At 43.6% G+C, this 19,637-nt stretch overlaps 1 protein-coding gene across 1 annotated transcript in view; it reads right to left on the reverse strand.

Moving 5' to 3' along the window:
* Window positions 1–6,342, reverse strand: part of Dhx40 (DEAH-box helicase 40) — a 44,010-nt gene extending 37,668 nt beyond the window's left edge. The window contains exons 1-4 of the mRNA XM_028878275.2: window positions 6,148–6,342; window positions 5,185–5,352; window positions 2,803–2,948; window positions 235–354 (exon numbers count right to left, since the gene is read on the reverse strand). Coding sequence (XP_028734108.1) covers window positions 235–354; window positions 2,803–2,948; window positions 5,185–5,352; window positions 6,148–6,259 — 546 coding nt within the window. The 5' untranslated portion in view covers window positions 6,260–6,342. The remainder of the gene's footprint in view (window positions 1–234; window positions 355–2,802; window positions 2,949–5,184; window positions 5,353–6,147) is intronic.
* Between the last annotated feature and the right edge of the window lie 13,295 nt (window positions 6,343–19,637).

Here is a 19,637-nt window from a genome sequence, read left to right on the forward strand (position 1 = left end):
ATGGGCTGGCCTGGAACTCTTTTGTAGACGCGCTGGCCTCAAACTCTCAAGAGATCTGCTTACTTCTGCCTTCTGGGATTAAAGGCATATACCATTATGCCCACCCATAACCAAGGAATTTCTATTTCAATAGATTAAAATGTAAGAGGAGGCAATTCTCAATACAGTAAAAAGAGACCCCAAACAAATAAACTTCTTGTTAATTACATTTAAAAAAAAAATTGAAATACTCACTGTAGTTAAAGTTCTTTCATGGGCTTCATCCAAAATAATGACACTGAATTTGTTAAGATTTGGATCACCCAAAATGTGTTTGAGTAAACATCCATCAGTCATGTATTTGATTGCTGTCTCCTGATGTTTGAAAGCAGAGTACATCAACTTGTAGCATCACAAAGCTTCAGTAAGAGTCAACTAATTCCCCACCTTCAAATGCACAGATCAAACTACCAAGGTCTACATTAACAGGAACATAAAACTAACAAGGATGGTTAACTATAACCATGTCACCTGTATAAATAGGAACTAAAAGAGTGTCCTGTGATAAAGCAAGTCACCAATAAGAAGCTACAAAGAGGTCTGTGGAATGTGGCAAGATAAACACTTACAGACAAGATATGGGGGCTGATTCAGCAGCAGTGCACCCATTCTCTAGCATGCACAAGGTCCTAGGTTCTATCCCCAGCATGGCAAAGAAACTAAAAACACTTTGCTGACTTGGTTATTTATCAAGTTTTCCATTGACTTCAAGAATACTGAAACACAGCACTGGATATGCTAGCTAGTTTTTGTCAATTTGATATAAATTATAGTCACCTGAGAAGAGGAAACTTCAACTGAGACACTGTCTCCAAAGATTAGCCTCTGGGAATGTCTATAGAGCATTTTTTTTTCTTTTTTTTGGGGGGGGGTTTTCGAGACAGGGTTTCTCTGTGTAGCTTTGCGCCTTTCCTGGAACTCACTTGGTACAAGTCCAGGCTGGTCTGGAACTCACAGAGATCCGCCTGGCTCTGCCTCCCGAGTGCTGGGATTAAAAGCATGCGCCACCACCGCCCAGCTAGGGCATTTTCTTGATTAATGATTGATGTGGGCAGTACCATCCTTGGACAGATGGTCCTAGGAGGCTGTATGAGAAAGCAAACTGAGCAAACCATGGAAACCAAGCCATGGAAAGCAGGCCAGTCAACAGCACTCCATGGCCTCCTGCATCTAGGTTCCTGCCTTGGTTTCCCTTAATGATGGTCTGTAACCTATAAGCCAAATGAACTCTTTCCTCCCCAAATTAGTTTTGGTTGGTATATTAATAAAAACCAAACTAATACATTGGATAGACTCTGAAAACAGCTATGTGATAAGAGGCACAAAGTAAAACTACTGCGTTATTCCACTTACATACTTTGACTAGGCATGTTCATAGAGAGATCAGAGCTACAAGGACTGAATACAGTTTCTGTTTGAGATTATAAAGAAGTTCTGAAAATAGCAATGATAGTTAAACAACATTGTAAACTGTGACTGTATCCAATGCTACCAAACTATACATGTAAAATGATTAAAATGATAATATTTATCTTATGTACATTTTATTACTCCAACAAAACAGTTTAAATATGAATGCAACCGCCGGGCGGTGGAGGCGCATGCCTTTAATCCCAGCACTCGGGAGGCAGAGCCAGGCGGATGTCTGTGAGTTCGAGGCCAGCCTGGGCTACCAAGTGAGCTCCAGGAAAGGCGCAAAACTACACAGAGAAACCCTGTCTCGAAAAACCTAAATAAATAAATAAATAAATAAATAAATATGAATGCAACCAACATCAGGTTTGAAGAGATGAACCAGGGGTTAAGAGCACTTGCTGTTCTTGCAGAGGACCCTATTTTGGTTCCCTGTACCCACATGGCAATTCACAACCATCTATTATCTCCAATTCCAGGAAATCCAATGCCCTCTTCTGGCCTCAGGTATCAGGCATGCATGTGGCACAAAAACACCCATACACATAAAATAGATTTTTTTTTAAGTAATAATTTTTTTAAAGTACAACCAACACATCAAGGAACTTATGATCCAAAAAAAAAAAAAAAAGAGTATCTTAAGGAAAATAAACATTGCCATCATTTGATAATGGATAAACTAGTTGAGGAAGAAGAAAATAGAGTATTAGGTGCCTAAGAGATAAAGCCTTAACAATATGCAACAAAAATTAATTCTAGGAGCTGAAGAGATGCCTTAGTGGTTAAGAACACTGGCTGCTTTTTTTCAGAGGAGTGGGATTCAGTTCCCAGCACCCATAAGGTAAATCCCATCTGTAATTCTCATTCCAGGCATCTGGCATCTTCTTCTGGACTCCTCAGGCACCAGGCATGTACATGGTGCACATACACCACACAGGCAGACAAACACATTCATAAAAAGTAAAAAACAAAACTTACTCTCTGTGGATTCTGAGGACTGAATTCAGGTCCTCATGCTTGTAAGGCAGGCTCTTTACCAACTGAGCTGTCTTCCCAGACCATGTCTCACCTCACCCCACACCCAAATCCCTTAAGATTCATTTATTTGTTTATTTGAAGGAGCTAGGTTTTTATGAAGGAGCTAGCCTACTTTGGGAATTCCAGGGCAGTGAGAGCCTTGTGTTAAAAAACAAACAACAAAACAGACACATGGCACTTGAGGGACAACACTCAAAGTTATCCTCTGACCTCCACACATATGTACACACACAAGATCACAGGGAGACAAACGTAAGGGCTAGGGACCTAAGTTTACCGTAGTTTAAATGTACACCAGTGAAATGTTTGTACCTTGGAGCTGCAGTCATCAAAACGAACTTGGTATCCTACTTTAGATCCCAAAGTGCATTTCATCTCTTCAGCAACCCTCTGAGCAACTGATATGGCAGCTACTTTTCGTGGCTGAGTCACACCAATCATACCATGTTGTGAAAATCCTACCCAAACCAGAAACAGAAACACATACAATTAGTTAGCAATGGTTTCCTCCTAGGAACAAATTAAAATTGTTCCTGGTCGATCAATACACATAGTATGAATGTTTCAAAAGAAAATCTTCCCAAGTTAGCAACATACGGTAGTACACTTGCAAATATACTACAAAGAAATCTAACTATTAATTTAAAATAGAAATGCACATCCAGGGACCAGAAAGATGGTTCAGCAGGTAAACACACGTACCTGATGACCTGAGTTCCATCTCAGATCCCACAGCGGCAGGAGGAAAGCACTGACTCCCTAAAGTCACCCTGTGACCTCCACATGCACACTGTCACACGTGTCTATACACACACATACTGATAGCATATAAAAGGAAATTACTTAAAAAAAATACACATCCACAGCCATTCTAAAAGTAAAAACTCAAAATTTTCCGTTTTTAAAAACATTAGAAGAATAAGCCAAGGACTCTGTAGGTTTGTTTGTTTATTTGCTTTACTTTTTGACAAGATCTCATTATGCTGTCATAGTGGCCTCAAACTCCTAAGCTCTACTGATCTTCTTGACCCCACCTCCCAAGCAGCTGGTACTATAGGCGTAAACACTGCACCTGGCGTAAGAACTGTAAAACTGAAATCCAAGAACCTTCACACACTTCCTAAACTTTTCTATGCCACATAAGTAAAAGTGGATTTAAATATACCACCCTTCCATAAATTTCTGTAAGTATTTTAACCATTTTAATATCTATGAAAATGGAGATGCAACGTATAGTGGGCAGGACTTTTTTTAATAACATGTAAAATAATGGTATGCCTTAGCAGATGTCAAACTAGGTTTAATGCGGCAGATTAGGTTAATATAAGGGCCAGGCATGATGGATGCCAGCATGAACAGCATATGGAGGCCATTCTCAAAAAAAATTAAGTTTTAAAAGCTATGTTTTTATGTATAGTATGTGTATATTTCTGTATTTGAATGTGCACATTCAGGTCCCCAAGAGCCCAGAAGAGGCTGTCACATACCCCAAAGATAAGAGTTACAGGCGGTTGTGAGCTGCCCAATGTGGGTGTTGGGAACACAAGTCTGGTCCTCTAAAAAAAGCAGCTGAGTCATCTCTCCAGCCCCCAAAATTAATTTTTATTTTAATATCAATTATATCCAAAATGATTTTGCTCCTTTCCAACCTTATGACAGAGAATGTTGTCATAATGACAAGACACTTTATTGGTAATTTGTTAGCTTGATGCTGATAGAATCTGAGAATATTCACCTGATAAAGCTCTGGAGGAAGAATAAAAAAAAAAAGTCAGCAGCAGAGATCAACTATCTTTTCCCTTCCCAATTGTTTCAGTTCTCACTGACTAACAAGATAACTTTATTCTAAGAAGAAAATTAGCATCTACCTGCTATCCTTTTTTTTTTTTTCTTCCTCACCTTATAACCATAGCTGGCCTGGAACTCACTGTGTAAACTACATCAGCCTCAAAATTCAGAGATGCCCCTGCCTCTGTCTAACAAGTGCTGGGATCAAAAGTGTGTATCACCACACCCAGCCTTCTTCTATTATTACATGTTGTTGTTTGTTTTTTACTTTTTTGGGGGCCTGCCACCCAGCTCTCAAATAAACCACACACAGAGGCTTATTCTTACTTATGAACACTGAGTCTTGGCTTAGTGTCTAGCCAGCTTTCCTTAACTTATCCTGTCTACCTTTTTGCCTCTGAGCTTCTCCGGTTCTCTTACTTCTGTAAGTCTTACTCTTACTCCGTGGCTTGCTGTATAGCTGGGTGGCTGGCCCCTGGGGTCCTCCTCCTTCTCTGGCTGCTAGATCTCTCCATTCCCATATTTCTCCCTCTATATATTTTCTCTGCCTGTCAGCCCTGCCTATCCTTTCTCCTGCCTTGCTATTGGCCATTCAGTTCTTTATTAGACCATCAGGTGTTCTACACAGGTACAGTAACACAGCTTCAGAGTTAAAAAAAAATGCAGCATAAACAAAAGTAACACACCTTAAAATAATCTACTACAATTATAGTAATTAAAAATGAAAAAAAAAGTCACCAACAATTCCTGGGCCTGAAATAAAGCAAAGGAACACATAGGGAGGAGGGGGAAATGGGGAAGTAAAGCCAAAATGGACATTTATACCCTACTGCAGTTTTACTAGACCTTAAAGAAGTTTTCTTTTGTTTCTTTCCTACTTCCAGTTTTATCCAAGAATAAAATTACCTGCTTCATAAAGGTATTTAGGGAGTTGAGTTGTTTTACCACTTCCTGTATTTCCAGTAACAATGAGGAACGAATTGTCCCTCACAGCTTGAATGAGCTTTTTTCTTTGTTTCTGAATAGGAAAAGTTGGAGTTGTTCCTCCCTCTTGCGATGTGCATCCTTTCTCTTCTGTAGCAACACAAAAAACAATTGTGCGATTAAAGTCCTGTGACGATCCCTGACGACGTCTCAGGACTGAAAGAAGAAAAGCAAAGGAAACACACAACTGGAGAGATCAATTCATGACTTTTCAATTAAGTCACCAATGTACAAATCACAAGTCAAAGTTTATAAACTCAGAGTAACTTTTTGGTAAAAACCAAACAACTTTAACATTGTTGATGAGTAACTCACTGTACTTGACAAAGTCAGTCTAGCACTAGGCAACATATACCTACACAGAAGCACAAAACTCAGTTTTATTAGACAATAGACCAAAAACCTGAACACAGCGCAACAACTCTCAGAAGAAGAAGCCACCTGTATTTGCTTCTGATTCACGGTTCAAGTTAGGTCCCTGTTCAGAGTGACTGATATCCCAGAAGGCCAAGTGGTGGGTAACCATGGAAACTGGCTCCTGGAAACGGGCTCCCTTCATACCGTACCCAAAGGCAGGCTGGCGGCCCGGCGAAGGGGAGGGGGATGAACGGGTAGAGAACAAAGGCTTTATGAGGCTGTTGAAGAGCAGAACGCGTTTGGGCGTCCGGGTCCACTTTCTTACCCCCCGGCGAGGTCTTCACCCAACTTGAGTTTGGGACCGCCCCCCTCTAAGCCGAAGTGCTCATTGGACGCAAAGTTCGCCTTCAGGCTTGAGAGACCAAGAGAACGTCTGAGCCCGCTCCCCATCTCCTCTGCCACCCAGAAATGTACTTTTCGCCCCGCCAACAACTCCCGCCAGCTGCCACGGCGTCCCGCGGACCGCACCTCTGTCAGCGATGCGAACAGCTGACGGCCGCTCTTCCTGGAGCTCTCTCGGCCGTTCGCCCTCCTCCTGCCGCCTTGGCGCCCTGCCCGCGACGGCGGGAAACCGGGACATAGACCCGGTCCGGAGAGGAGGCGAGCACGTCCACCGAGCTGAGGAGATGGGAGGGGACAGGCGAGGGCGCGCCCTGATGACGCAGGAGTGTTTACTTCCGCGCGTGCGACTGGCAGCTCGGGGAGGAGGAGCGGCTCGATGACGTGGCGGCGGCCGCTTGGACGCGCACGGGCCCGCGCTCCCGGGGGCCCCGAAGCCCCGCCCCCAGGGGCGTCCCGCCCGCTGCCACGTGCCACCGCCCGAGCCGCGAAGCCACGCCGGGTCGCCTGGGGGCTGGGTCACTTTTTCCTTCTTCTTCTTAACTCTGGAGTGAAATAAGGCAGGGCGACACCTCTTTAGGTGCCACGCCGGCCCCACAGCCTCCCCTGTCTGCACATACACCATTTGAAGCGGCCCTTTCCCAGGAGCTGCCGCCGTCCTACACTGTGACCTTGGGCAACTCACTACCCTGTCTCCCTATCAAGACCCACAGTTACTGAGTTTCCATCCAACTTCTAGTGCTGTAGTTTTCAAAACTCAGATTCTCGTGCTGTTTCCCTACCTTCAAGGAACTCTGCATTTACATTTATTTGCATGTTTTCCATACCCTTCAAGTCGCTGCAAAGGCCAACAAGAGCCAGACTTTACTATTATTCATTGTACACCCAGCAGGTAGCAGTGACTCAAGGTGGGCAATCAAGATTTGGTGAGGATAGATGAATAAATAACGTCTGTTTTAGAACTAAGCTGACTTTTAATGGAAGTATATTCCTTAGGAAACAGAACTGCTGAAAATTCTACAGAAACACAATGTCTGAGGTGGTGTGTGTGTGTGTGTGTGTGTGTGTGTGTGTGTGTTTAAGAAAAGGAACTTTGGGGACGTGGTTCAGTGGTAGAGTGCTTACCTACTGTATGGGAGGCCTCGGTGTTCAGTCCCCAGTACCATGCATAAACTTTATAAAGCTGAGTATGGTGGTTTGCACCCATGGCCCAGCACTTGGGAGGCTGAGGCACGAGACTTGCTGAGTTCCAGGCCACCATTAGGGTACAGAATGAGACCCTGGCCCAGATGAATGGGAGAGGGAGAAAGAAAGAAAGGGGAGGGGAGAGGAAGAAAGGTGAAGGGAAGAAAAGGAAGGAGAGATGGTCTTGGACCAGTCCTCCTTCAGTTAAAATACCTGCTGATTCTCTAAGTAGAGTCAATTGTAACAAAATGTGAAGAAAACTGCCTCACGCTTACAAAACAAAACAAAACAAGATTGCTATGTAGCCCAGGCTAACCTGATCTTCCTGCCTCAGCTACCCAATTGCTGTGATTACAGGTATATGTCATCAGGTCCGTCTGCATCTTGCATTTTTCAGTAGTTCCTGTTGTTCAAATTAATCAAATTTTACAGGAAAGCAACAGAAATCTACCACTTCACCTATGAACCCAACTCTTTGACCAAGCTGAAAAAGATGTCAGGTTATTAGAATCTAAGACGTTGCATTAAAGTGTACATGTATCAACTCCTTTTCAACGGAACTGATCAGCAACTCCTAAAATGCAAGTCTGTCAGATTTCAAATGATAGCAAATTAGGTGTAACCATCTAACAGCTTGGGTACTCCAGCAATAGCCCTGGTGATGAGAAAACATCTTAGGTTTCTCCAAAGCATTGCAGCCATCTCTGAACCTTCTGATTTCTATTGGGAATTCAAACTATTATGTCAGAAAAGAGCAAAATATACAATTGTATTAAGTCTATGAAGACATTGGTGACCTCAGTATCTCAGTACAGGAACAGCTATTTCACAAAGTCACTTTCCAAGAAAATAAGCAGGATCATTTCAAACCAATAATGGTTACCACTTACAAAGCAATTTGTAATTAAATGTTTAAGACAAAATATTCTTCCTTTTTTCTTTTTTCGGGGGGGAGGGGGAGGCAAGGTCTCACTATATACTACTATATAGCCCTGGATGACCTGGAACTCAATATGTAGATCAGGTTAGCCTTGAACTCACAGAGGTTTGCCTGCCCAGAGTGATGGGATTAGAGGTTACTACTCTCTGGTTTTCACATGTGAGAAAGAAACTTCCAAAACTTTCTCTTGGTGACAAAGAAAGACAGATAAGAAAGCTGGGATTCAAAATCATACTTGCAATACAATACTAGAGTGAGAAATGAAATTACCTAGATGAGGCATTTTCTTCTAATGTTTGTAACTCTTAGAGAATTGACTTTATGCACTGAAGTAAAATATCCAGAATAAAACTGGAAGCCAAGAATGAAGGAAAATTAAAACAAAGGTCCCAAATGGTAACACTGTTCTTTTCACAGCCAAGGCCAAGTAAAATGTTACCATTAATGACCTAGGGCTATTCTTAATGGAAAGGTTATTGCTTTACCATTGAGCTTACAAATTACAATAGCAAACAAAACACAAATGCAGAGTGAAGATGGAAAGTGTGTGGGTTGAATTTCGCAAGAAAGGTCTGCATCTCAACAACACTGAATCTATATGTCTAGTTGCCTTTGAGTCAGGAGGAAGATCAAAAGAAGAGGAACTAAAGAATAAAAGTATGGATTGCACCTTGCTGCCATTGCTTCAGTGAGCAGTCTTTCAAAACGGTCTTGATTGCAAGCGATCTGTTTCTGCGCATTGACGGCTCAATTGTAAAGACTTACAAAAATGCAATAACATGATTACGTCATCTTCAGGGAAGAAAGGGAAATACAGGGCTCCTGCTAGGATGGTTAAAGGGCCCTCCAATTGTCATCCACTAGGTTGTATACTGAGCAAAAGCACTTGTGCACACTTACCACCTACCCTCCCACACATTGTACACACTCACACACACAATAACAAATAATAAAATATTTTAAAGTAAAAGTAACACACGAAGCAAAAATATCATGTATGTTATTTCTGTAATAACAAGCAGAGTTAAAAACACCAGACAAAACCAGAGAGTGGTGATGCCAGCCTTTAATCCCAGCAATCGGGAGGCAGAGGCAGGCAGATCCCTGTGAGTTCGAGGCCAGCCTGGGCTACCAAGTGAGTTCCAGGAAAGGTGCAAAGCTGCCCAGGGAAACCCTGTCTCGAAAAGAAAAAAAAAAAGGGGGGGGAACCCCAGACAAACGGTAATGTGTAGAAATCTAATAATGGTGTCTCATGACTCTTAGAAAGAGTGAACAATAGTATCAAAATACATGGATTTTTTTTAACTCACTAATTTTATTAAAACAAGGATTGTCTTGGTCACCTAAAGAAAAGCAGACAGAGTCTGTGCTGTACATGGATGAAAAGTGAATTAGAGCACAGACTGAAAGTGTACTTACTGAGTGTGTTGATCACTGGTAAGAATGAATGAAGGTGAGTGAAAGGAAGAGAGAAAAGAGATGACGAAAGATGCCACTGACACAGTGCGTGTGATGACTAGGAAAAGGCTTGGGGAGGGCATGGTGACACACGCCTTTAATTCCAGCTCTTGGAGACAGAGGCAGGAGGATCTCTGTGGGTTTGAGGCCAGCCTGGTCTTCAAATCAAGTTCCAAATCAACTAGAGCCACATAGTGAGACCCCCTGAAAAAGAAAAGACATGGTCAGTGAAATTACTTAAGATATAGAAAGTATGTTTAGGAGCATTGAAACAGGCACCAAAGAAGTCGCATTTTAAGATCTGTCAAGATTGGTATTATAAATTTACATTTGGGTCAAGTTTCAGTCCTTAAATATCAAACTGATTCTCTGTATTTCTCTTTCCCTTCTTTTTTCTTTTTATTATTAAGAGATTTTTCTATTCATTTTACATACCAACCACCGATCCCCCTCTCCTCCTTTCTCTGGCCCGCCAGCCTTCCCCCACAACCCCACCCCCACCCCTGTTCCCACCTCCTCCAAGGCAAGGTCTCCCATGGGGAATCAGCAGAACCTGACACGTTCTGTTGAGGCAGGTCCAAGTCCTTCCCCGCTGCACCACGGCTGCGCACGGTGTCCCACCATAGGCACTGGGCACCAAAAAGTCTGTTCATGCATCAGGAACGAATCCCAACCCCACTGCCTGGGGGCCCCCTAAACAGTTCAAGCTAAACAACTGTCTCGCCTATCCAGAGGGCCTATCCAGTTGGAGCCCTTCTTTTCTCATTTGGCTGGCAAAGTGATGGTCTTCCTCCCCAAATCTCACCAAGGTGAAAACAAAGATCCAAGGGTATCCCTGAGCAAAGGGCCCAAGCCCAGCCTCCTCTGTTTGCTTAGTTCTCTCTGATAGAAGCATCTGGGGCTTGGGAGAAGGCAAAGAGAGGGGAGCTGTAATGAGGCAAGGATTGACAGAAAGGATAAAGAACTCTCAAGTGGGCTAGCAAAGAAATTTTTGCTGTTGTTAGAAAAGATCTAACGGAAGGGATTCAAGAAAACAGCCATCCTCAGATATAGATCTCTTCTCCCTTAAAAGTAATCAGGGTCAGCAAGGTGGCTCCCCTGTTGTGGTCGTAGTTATGAGAGTACATATTGTCAAGGAGACATTCCGAGGAGCACAATGCCGCTAAAGCCATGGGAAGCTCTTTGTAACTAGCAACAAATGAACGCAGATTTGGAAGTTGAGAAAATTCTAGTAAATGCTAGAGAAAGCTTCAAAACAGAGCAAAATACAAAGGAACTACCAGCTCAAAATACTATTAACTAAGGAATTTTGAGAAAGATGAAAAATTAATATTTTATCTCTAGCTATGGTCTCTGTAAATCTTGCGGTTGCCTGAAGGTGGCAAGCTGGGTTTGAGAAACTTCAGCAGCACCATTATTTAAAAGAAAAATTAAACAGTATTATTTCTCTAAAACGAAACAACTTTTAAGTATGGATTATAAAATTGAAAAAGTGGAAAAATTGAATTATAAAATTTTAAAAGTTTTTTTTGAGACAAAGTCTGAGAAGATAGCCTAGCTTGACCTCGAACTCACAGAGATCCACCTGCCTCTGCCTCCTGAGTGCTGGGATTAAAGGCATGCTCCACATGCTCTGTATTATTTACATTTTATACATATTTAATGTATGCATATTTAGTGGTACAACTACTTTTCTTTTTTCTTTTGGTTTTTTTCAAGACAGGGTTTCTCTGTGTAGATTTGGAGCCTGTCCTGGAACTCACTCTGTAGACCAGGCTGGCCTGGAACTCACAGAAATCTGCCTGCCTCTGTCTCCCGAGTGCTGGGATTAAAGGCGTGTGCCACCACCGCCCAGCTAATTTTATTTTTAATTGTGTCTGTGTTTATGTGTGTATGCGTGTGTGTCTGTGTGTGTGTCTATGTGTAGGTCTGTGTGAGGGTCTGTGTGGGGGTCTGTGTGTGGATCTGTGTGAGGGTCTGTGGGGGGGTGTGTGGGGGGGTCTGTGTGGGGGTCTGTGTGAGGGTCTGTGTGTGGGTGTGGGGGGGTCTGTGTGTGGGTCTGTGTGAGGGTCTGTGTGTGGGTCTGTGTGTGTGTGTGTGTCTATGTGTAGGTCTGTGTGAGGGTCTGTGTGTGGGTCTGTGTGTGTGTGTCTATGTGTAGATCTGTGTGAGGGTCTGTGTGTGGGTCTGTGTGTGGGTCTGTGTGAGGGTCTGTGTGTGGGTCTGTGGGGGGGTTCTGTGTGTGGGTCTATGTGGGTCTGTGTGTATGTCTGTGTGTGTGGGGGTCTGTGTATGTGTGTGGGGGTCTGTGTATGTGTGTGTCTGTGTATGTGTGTGTGTCTGTGTGTGTCTGTGTGTGTGTGGGTCTCTGTGTGTGTCTGGGGGAGGTGTCTGTGTGTGTGTCTGGGGGAGGTGTCTGTGTGTGGGTCTGTGTGTATGTCTGTGTGTGGGGGTCTCTGTGTGTGTCTGTGTGTGTGTCTGTGTGTGGGTCTGTGTGTATGTCTGTGTGTGTGTGTCTCTGTGTGTGTCTGTGTGTATGTCTGTGTGGGTCTGTGTGTATGTCTGTGGGGGGGTCTCTGTGGGTCTCTGTATGTGTCTGTGTGTGGGTCTCTGTGTGTGAGTGTGTGTGTGTCTGTGTGTGTGTCTGTGTATGTGTGTGTCTGTGTGTGTGTCTGTGTGTGGGTCTGTGTGTGTGTGGGTCTCTGTGTGTGTCTGTGTGTGTGTCTGGGGGAGGTGTCTGTGTGTGGGTCTGTGTGTGGGTCTATGTGTATGTCTGTGTGTGGGTCTCTGTGTGTGTCTGTGTGTATGTCTCTGTGTGGGTCTGTGTGTATGTCTGTGTGTGGGGGTCTCTGTGTGTGTCTGTGTGTGGGTCTGTGTGTATGACTGTGTGTGTGGGTCTCTGTGTGTGTCTGTGTGTATGTCTGTGTGTATGTCTCTGTGTGTGTCTCTGTGTGTGTCTGTGTGTGGGTCTGTGTGTATGTCTGTGGGGGGGGTCTCTGTGGGTCTCTGTATGTGTCCGTGTGTGTCTGTGTGTGGGTCTCTGTGTGTGTCTGTGTAGGTCTGTGTGTATGTCTGTGTGTGGGTCTCTGTGTGAGTCTGTGTGTGGGTCTGTGTGTGGGTCTGTGTGTATGTCTGTGTATGTGTGTGTCTGTGTATGTGTGTGTCTGTGTATGTGTGTGTCTGTGTATGTGTGTGTCTGTGTGTGGGTCTGTGTGTATGTCTGTGTGTGTGTGTGTCTGTGTGTGGATATGCACACATGAAAGAGTGCAGGTGACTGAGGAGAACAGAGTCTGGTTTTAAGACATGTCACTTCGGAGGACCCACTAAGGACCACCAGGCCACAGGCATGCCACTCTGCTGCAGAGACATATTGGACCCTGAGACTCCCCATGTTTTTGAGGACTCCCGTCTTCTCAACATCAGCAGCTCACAAATCCTTCTTAAACAACTGCATCCAGTGGATTTTGAGCAAGAGCATGGCCGAGAGGGGAGAAGTGTAAACATTTGCATTCACTCAAAAGGAAATACAGCACTCAAAAGGAAGGAACTTCTTATTTGAGTTAAGAAGGACTGTTTCCTTAAATTGACAAGTTTGTTTGGTTTTCCCTTCTCGTTATAGAGTGAGAGGGAGACTTGCCAGTAAAATGGGGTCTATCTAAGAAAATAAAAAGCAGGATTTTCTTTGCATATTGGAATTATGATGTGGGTAAATTTCTGAGCCACTATACATACACGTGTGGGGGCGCCAGTGTGTGTGTGTGCTTATACACATTTGTGTACACACAAATAAAGCCCCAAGGACAGCCTCTGGTGCCTTTCCTAGGTACTGCCCTCCTTTTTTTTTTCCTTTGAAACAGCGTTTCTCACTGCCCAGAAACTTACCAAGCAGACTAGGCTGGCAGGCTAATAAGTGTGAGTGTGTGTGTGTGTGTGTGTGTGTATAGGTGTGTAGGTGTGTAGGTATGTGTAGGTGCTCCAAGGCACCATTATGACTGGGTATTTTCCCGTCGGTTCAGAGGCACTCACTCTGGTCTTCCAAACACTTTACTGAGCTAGCCTCAGCCATACACATTTTTACAGGATTATTATTCCTGGTTTTCCCCTCCTGACGTTAATACTCTTCCTTAATTTGCATATGTTACTTCTCTTTTGAAATTAACTATGGCCCACGTTGGATTCACCACAGAGACTCCAGACATGTTATCTGCCACGCATTCTGGAAATGGCCGATGTAAAGCACATGCAAGAACCAGTAAAATTAAGAAAAGACTCCTTTCTTTGTCCTGACAAGAAAATGCCTGCCCTGCCATTGTGTGTCCCCTTGCTCCCTTCTCCTTCCCCCGCTGTAGCCGCACTTACAATTAGGACCATACAAAGCCATGGGCACTGTGATCATTCCTTACCACCGGGCCATTCCCCGGGGAATGCGGAACATTTAATAAGCCTGCCCAGCATCAAATAAGAAAGGAGAGACACGTGGCAGATCATGATAATGATTTTGTGTCTTTATGGAAAGATGAAAGAAAAGCCTGACCTTGCATAATAATAATCACTTTGTTATTCAGAGAACTTAACTGGCATCTCATGAATTTTAATGTGCCATCCATTTTCTCATGACTTCTCCCCACAGGGCTCTGTGAGCCTTTGCAGGGCTTTATTCCCTTATCTCTTGCTTGCTTTCCTTCAGGGAGGTAAGTGTCCTACCTAAGCCAGAAGACCTCAGGGTGTTGCCTTTGTGTTGGGCTGGTCAGCAAACTGGTCCACGTGAACATTAAATAACCCAGAGCCGTCACTGGGCACCAACGGGCTTGTACTTGTTCTGCGTCGGTGTGGTTTGCTTGATTTTGTTAAGTTTATCACAGAAATACCTGGAACATCCTGTGATCATAAATGCGTGCCTTTTCATGAAATCATAATTTGTGGCATTCATGAAGGTAGAAGATTTCGCTCAGTCTTCTCCAAGTTCGGGAGCATATGTGATCTTTCTCCTTCCTCGTTCTTCTTCAGTGTGCACAATTCATTCTGAAATTCAGTTCTGCATCATGTATAGAGAGCATAATAAAATTACATAAAACGCAACTCCATTTTCGGCTATTTAAGGACATAGACTGATGCTTATTTATCTTTGTATTCAAAGTATCTTAGTCAAGAATTTCCAAACAAAAAGTCCTCATAAGAATTTGCATCATAGCCGGGCGTTGGTGGCGCACGCCTTTAATCCCAGCACTCGGGAGGCAGAGCCAGGCGGATCTCTGTGAGTTCGAGGCCAGCCTGGGCTACCAAGTGAGCTCCAGGAAAGGCGCAAAGCTACACAGAGAAACCCTGTCTCGAAAAAAAAAAAAAAAAACCAAAAAAAAAAAAAAAAAAAAAAAAAAAAGAATTTGCATCATATTAAGAGTAATCTTTTGAGCTGGGTGTAGTGGCATACACCTTTAATCCCAGCACTTGGTAGACATAGGCAGGTGGATTTCAGTGAGTTCCAGGATAGCAGACTGATCTACATAGTGAAATCCAGGACAGACAGAGCTATAGAGTGAGACCCTGTCTTGAAAAAAAAAAAAAACAAGACAAAATAAAACAAAAAAGTTATCTTTCCCCAAAAGCAAACCATTGATTGTCATGGACTGCAGGTGGATGGTGGGGATTGACTTCAAAGAAATAGAAGGGAATCCACAACATCAAACTATGTTCTCCGTATGTTGACTGTGGCGGGTACTATGTATAAATGTCAAAGAATTATATATTTAAAACGGGTGAATTTTATTACATGTAAATTATACCTAAATAATGCCAACCAAAGAAGGTCCCATGATGAAAACAAATGTTCCTTATAGAGACTAACTGGCAGCAAATGTTGTTAACAACAGACTGGCATGTTCATTTTATGAATGATAATACCAGGAAAAGTGTGGAGCTAGAAGAGGATTAGAAATGATTTTGCATTCCATAAGGCAATACCTTCAACATTGGTTAAGTTGATTGATTTCAGAAACACAGCCAGCCCCAACAAGAATGTTCAGGGTTAATTTTGGGATTTAAAAAAATGAAAAGAGAGAGAGAGGTCCTTTGTTTCTTGCCTTGCTCTGTTTTTTACTCTCATGTCAAAGCTGACCTAACAAGAGACCTGACCTTGCATGGCTGGATGAATGCTCCTCCTTAGATTTGCATGTGGATGCCTGTCTCACTCCCCCAAGGTCCTTGCGCAGGCCTCCTTCACAAAGAGGGCTTTCCTGAGCATGATTATTTAGACAGCAACTGTCTGTTCCCTCCTTTTGATTTTTGTTGAAATCGTTGATTATCATCTCATATTATTTTATAGTTGTCAATTATTTAAACGCTTTTGGAGGAAGGGTGAGCAGCTAAGGGAGGGTATAGCATAGAGCTTGCCTAGCATCTGCAAAGCCCTGGGTTCAGTCCCTAGCAAGGAAGGAAGGACAGCCAAAAGAAAGAAGGCTGGTAGGACAGCTCAGCGGGTAAGAGCATTTCCGATATAAGCGTGAGGACCTGAGCTTGAATCCCCAGCACCCATAAAAAAAAATTAGTCATGGTTATGCACCCATGCCTGTAACCTCAGGGATGGGGTAAGTGGGACACAGGAAGGTCTCTAAAGGTTACACACACAAAAATAAAAATTAAAAGGAAGGAAGGAAGAAGGAAAAAAGGAGAAAGGAGAAAAGACCATCCACGGGAAAAGGCCCATATGTCTTCTTCACTGTGTTGGTTTTTGTGGTAGTCAGCTCTCCAGTACAATAGCAAAGCCCCTAAGATTAACAACTTACAAAGAAAAAGATTATAGCAGTCTTGCTCTTAAAAAAATAATAATAGCCGGGCGGTGGTGGTGCACGCCTTTAGTCCCAGCACTCGGGAGGCAGAGCCAGGCGGATCTCTGTGAGTTCGAGGCCAGCCTGGGCTACCAAGTGAGCTCCAGGAAAGGTGCAAAGCTACACAGAGAAACCCTGTCTCGAAAAAAACCAAAAAAAAAAAAAAAAAAAAAAAAAAAGAATTAAATTCACAATGTCCAGTCCATTTGTATTTGGCAAATTCAGGGAAAATACTCTACTATCTAGCCTATCTTGATGGGTCCAAAGTTTTATACCTAAACCAATTTCTATCATAACATATATTACCAGTCTAAAATATCCTTTTAGACCTTAAGACATTTTTTTAGATAAACAACTTTAGCTTTTATGTATTTTAACCTTCTAAACTTTACATCTCTTTTGTAAGTTCCTTTTCTGAATTTGGTAATAAAGAAAATGGTTTAACTATCTAATCTTCAACCTCTATGAGAGACCCAAGAAAGATAAAATATTACCTGAGTAAAAAGGAAGCACAGAGCAAGCAACTTCCAAAACTATAGAAATGACAGAGACAGCTGGCTGCCTGGACAGTCACCCAAGGTTCCTCTGCGATGCTGAGGCATCCATCTTCAGCCTACAGGCCTAGAATATCTGACAGATTTTTCTATGAAGCAGGAATTTTAAAGGACTGGCCTACCTTGTCTTGGCAAAGTTTGGCAGTTCATTTCCTTTGTGTCTTGCTCATCCAATTTGGGCAGAATACTGTCAGCAGTTGAGGCAAAGGCAGTTTCTTGCCCAATGGCTAGCTTTGCCACATTGAAAGCAAACTCCATATGGAGGTTCTTCAATTTCTATCATCTTCTCTGAAGTATATTGATACTGCCAGTAGCAGACATATCTCACAGTCATAAAAAGCCTTATGTTATTAAAACATTTTAAATGCCATATTCTGTAGATCTCTGAAGAATTTGAAGACCCTCTATCTATCTAAAATATATCTCTGTTTAACCTTAAAAATATACCTAACATGACTACGTTTGATTGTTGTAGATGACTAACTACTAATCTGCATTTCTTGATTATCCTAAACAGTTTGTAATAATAGCCTTTAAGGACTAGAACTTTTTGTTACATTTTGCTGCAGGCCACAGGAGTATGTCGTAGGTGTAAGGATTTGATCTTAATTACGTCATCAGCCTTCACCGGCTTCCCAGCCTAAAAAGAGGGTGAGCCCTTTGTGGGCTCTCTGTCCCCTCTCCTCTCTGCTCCTTCCTCCCGTCAGCTCCCCTCTCTCCCTCCCCCCTCCTTTTTGTGTCTCTCTGTCTCTGTTTCTCTCTCTCTCTCTCTCTCTCTCTCTCTCTCTCTCTCTCTCTCTCTTTCTCCCCTCTCCACCCCCAATAAAGCTCTAAAAAGGTAACCATGGCTATGATTCTTTTTATCAGCACGCTGCTCCAACGGCATGGTCGCTGCGGGCGGTGACCAGCCACGAGGGGCAACGCTGCGGCATAAAACGACCAGCCGGGAGGGGCAGCACCACGGCATAACTAACATTGGTGCTGTGATGGATACACCACCGAACACCGAGGACCTGCTGTAACAACTGCCGCTTCTTCCCCCATCCAGCGAGACTGCGATCGCGCACGTCCCTGGACCCCCACCACTACCGCCATGATTCTTCACTAGAGTAAGTCCGCTGTTCTTGCGGCTGTGGTCTGAGCTATATTCTTTGCGATGGACACCCTGGGGGTTGTCCTTGGGCTGCACTCGCAACGGCACATGTCCCTTTCTGATGAGAAAGTAAATGCTGTCCTGGTCTACCGGGTGGACCAACTGCAGTGCAGCTGCAGCTCTTCGCATCCCTTGATGAAGAGGATGGCGAAGTTGAGCTGACTCATGGATCTCTCTCCACTCTTTGGGGATGCCCAAGATTGTAGTCTGATCCCGGTTTGTTATTTTAATTTTTTTTTCCTCTCAGCTACAGTCATGGGACAAATGGGTGGATACATTGGCGGATAGGGGTGGGCACCAGTAAACGTGGCCACATAGCATCGTAAATCTGGCCCCATAACAGAGTTGCGGGAACTTCTGCCAGCGAATGGACAAATAAGAGTTACTTTATCTCCAAGCTTTCTACTAAAGTTCTAACTAAACCCTTCTCCTTCCCCACTTCTGCATCCCCACGTGCAACCTCTGACTTCCGCCAGCAGTGGGTGGGCTTAAGTGGGCAGGCTTGGGCGGTTTCTACAACTCACCTTTAACTCCACCCACTCATTCTCAAACTGCCTTGAGAAACACAGACGGGTCTGGAAGCAGCTAAGATCCATGCACATAAATTTACAGTAGTCAGGATGGCTCTTAAGCCAAAAAATCAGCTTATAGCCTCAGACAAGTCTTCCAAAAGCTGTCCTTAAGCCACCAATCATAAAAAAAAAAAAAAAAAAAAAAAAAAGTTCAGGACTCGGAGTAAAATCCATCTCTTGTTCCCCAGACCTCCCTGACTAAAACTTAAGCATCTGGAGAGCAAGGCTCCTGACCCCACAGGCAAAAGAGTCATCTGTGGCATTTAAGGTGTGCCAGGGAAGAGATAAAAGCCCGAAAACAAAATTGCCAAGTGCTGGCACTCGCTGACTCCCTAAAGCTGTTGGGTCCCTGTTTTAATTGAGGAAAAGGCCACGGGCTAGAAAATGTCCTGCCAGGCCATCAACAGCCGTGTTAAAAGTGCCGCCTAGAAAGACAGTCAGCTTGCTGCCCCCAGGCACCAAGATGCATGGGTACATCAAGCTAAGACCTAGGCTTGGCTACAGACATGGCAGGGAACCCAGAACGCAGCAGGGAAGCGATCTGTTTCTTTCCTTCTGGACACCAGAGCCACTGACTCAGTCCTGGGAGTTTTGGGATGCCACCTCTCCTTTATTGTCGGGTACAGAGGACAGCCTTAGCACCTCACCAGATTTAATTGCACCTTCAGAGTTACTTAATGAAAAAAGATTTCCACCTAAAATAAGAGCTCATTGCTTCACTCCAGATCCACTGCCTGTGTTTCTCACGTGCATACAGACAGGGCCCTGATCTTTGCCTTGTCCCTAATTCCAAAATAAATAAATAAATAAATAAATAAATAAATAAATTCTCATGTACCACAAGCTTTTCTCTTCCCAGTTTCCTGTTCTAACTCACTGTTCAGCTAATCGTACAGGACCACCACAGAACCAAAGTCCAGAGATCCTCAAATAAGA

This window comes from Peromyscus leucopus, chromosome 8b, assembly GCF_004664715.2.
Source record: "Peromyscus leucopus breed LL Stock chromosome 8b, UCI_PerLeu_2.1, whole genome shotgun sequence".
NCBI lineage: Eukaryota > Metazoa > Chordata > Mammalia > Rodentia > Cricetidae > Peromyscus > Peromyscus leucopus.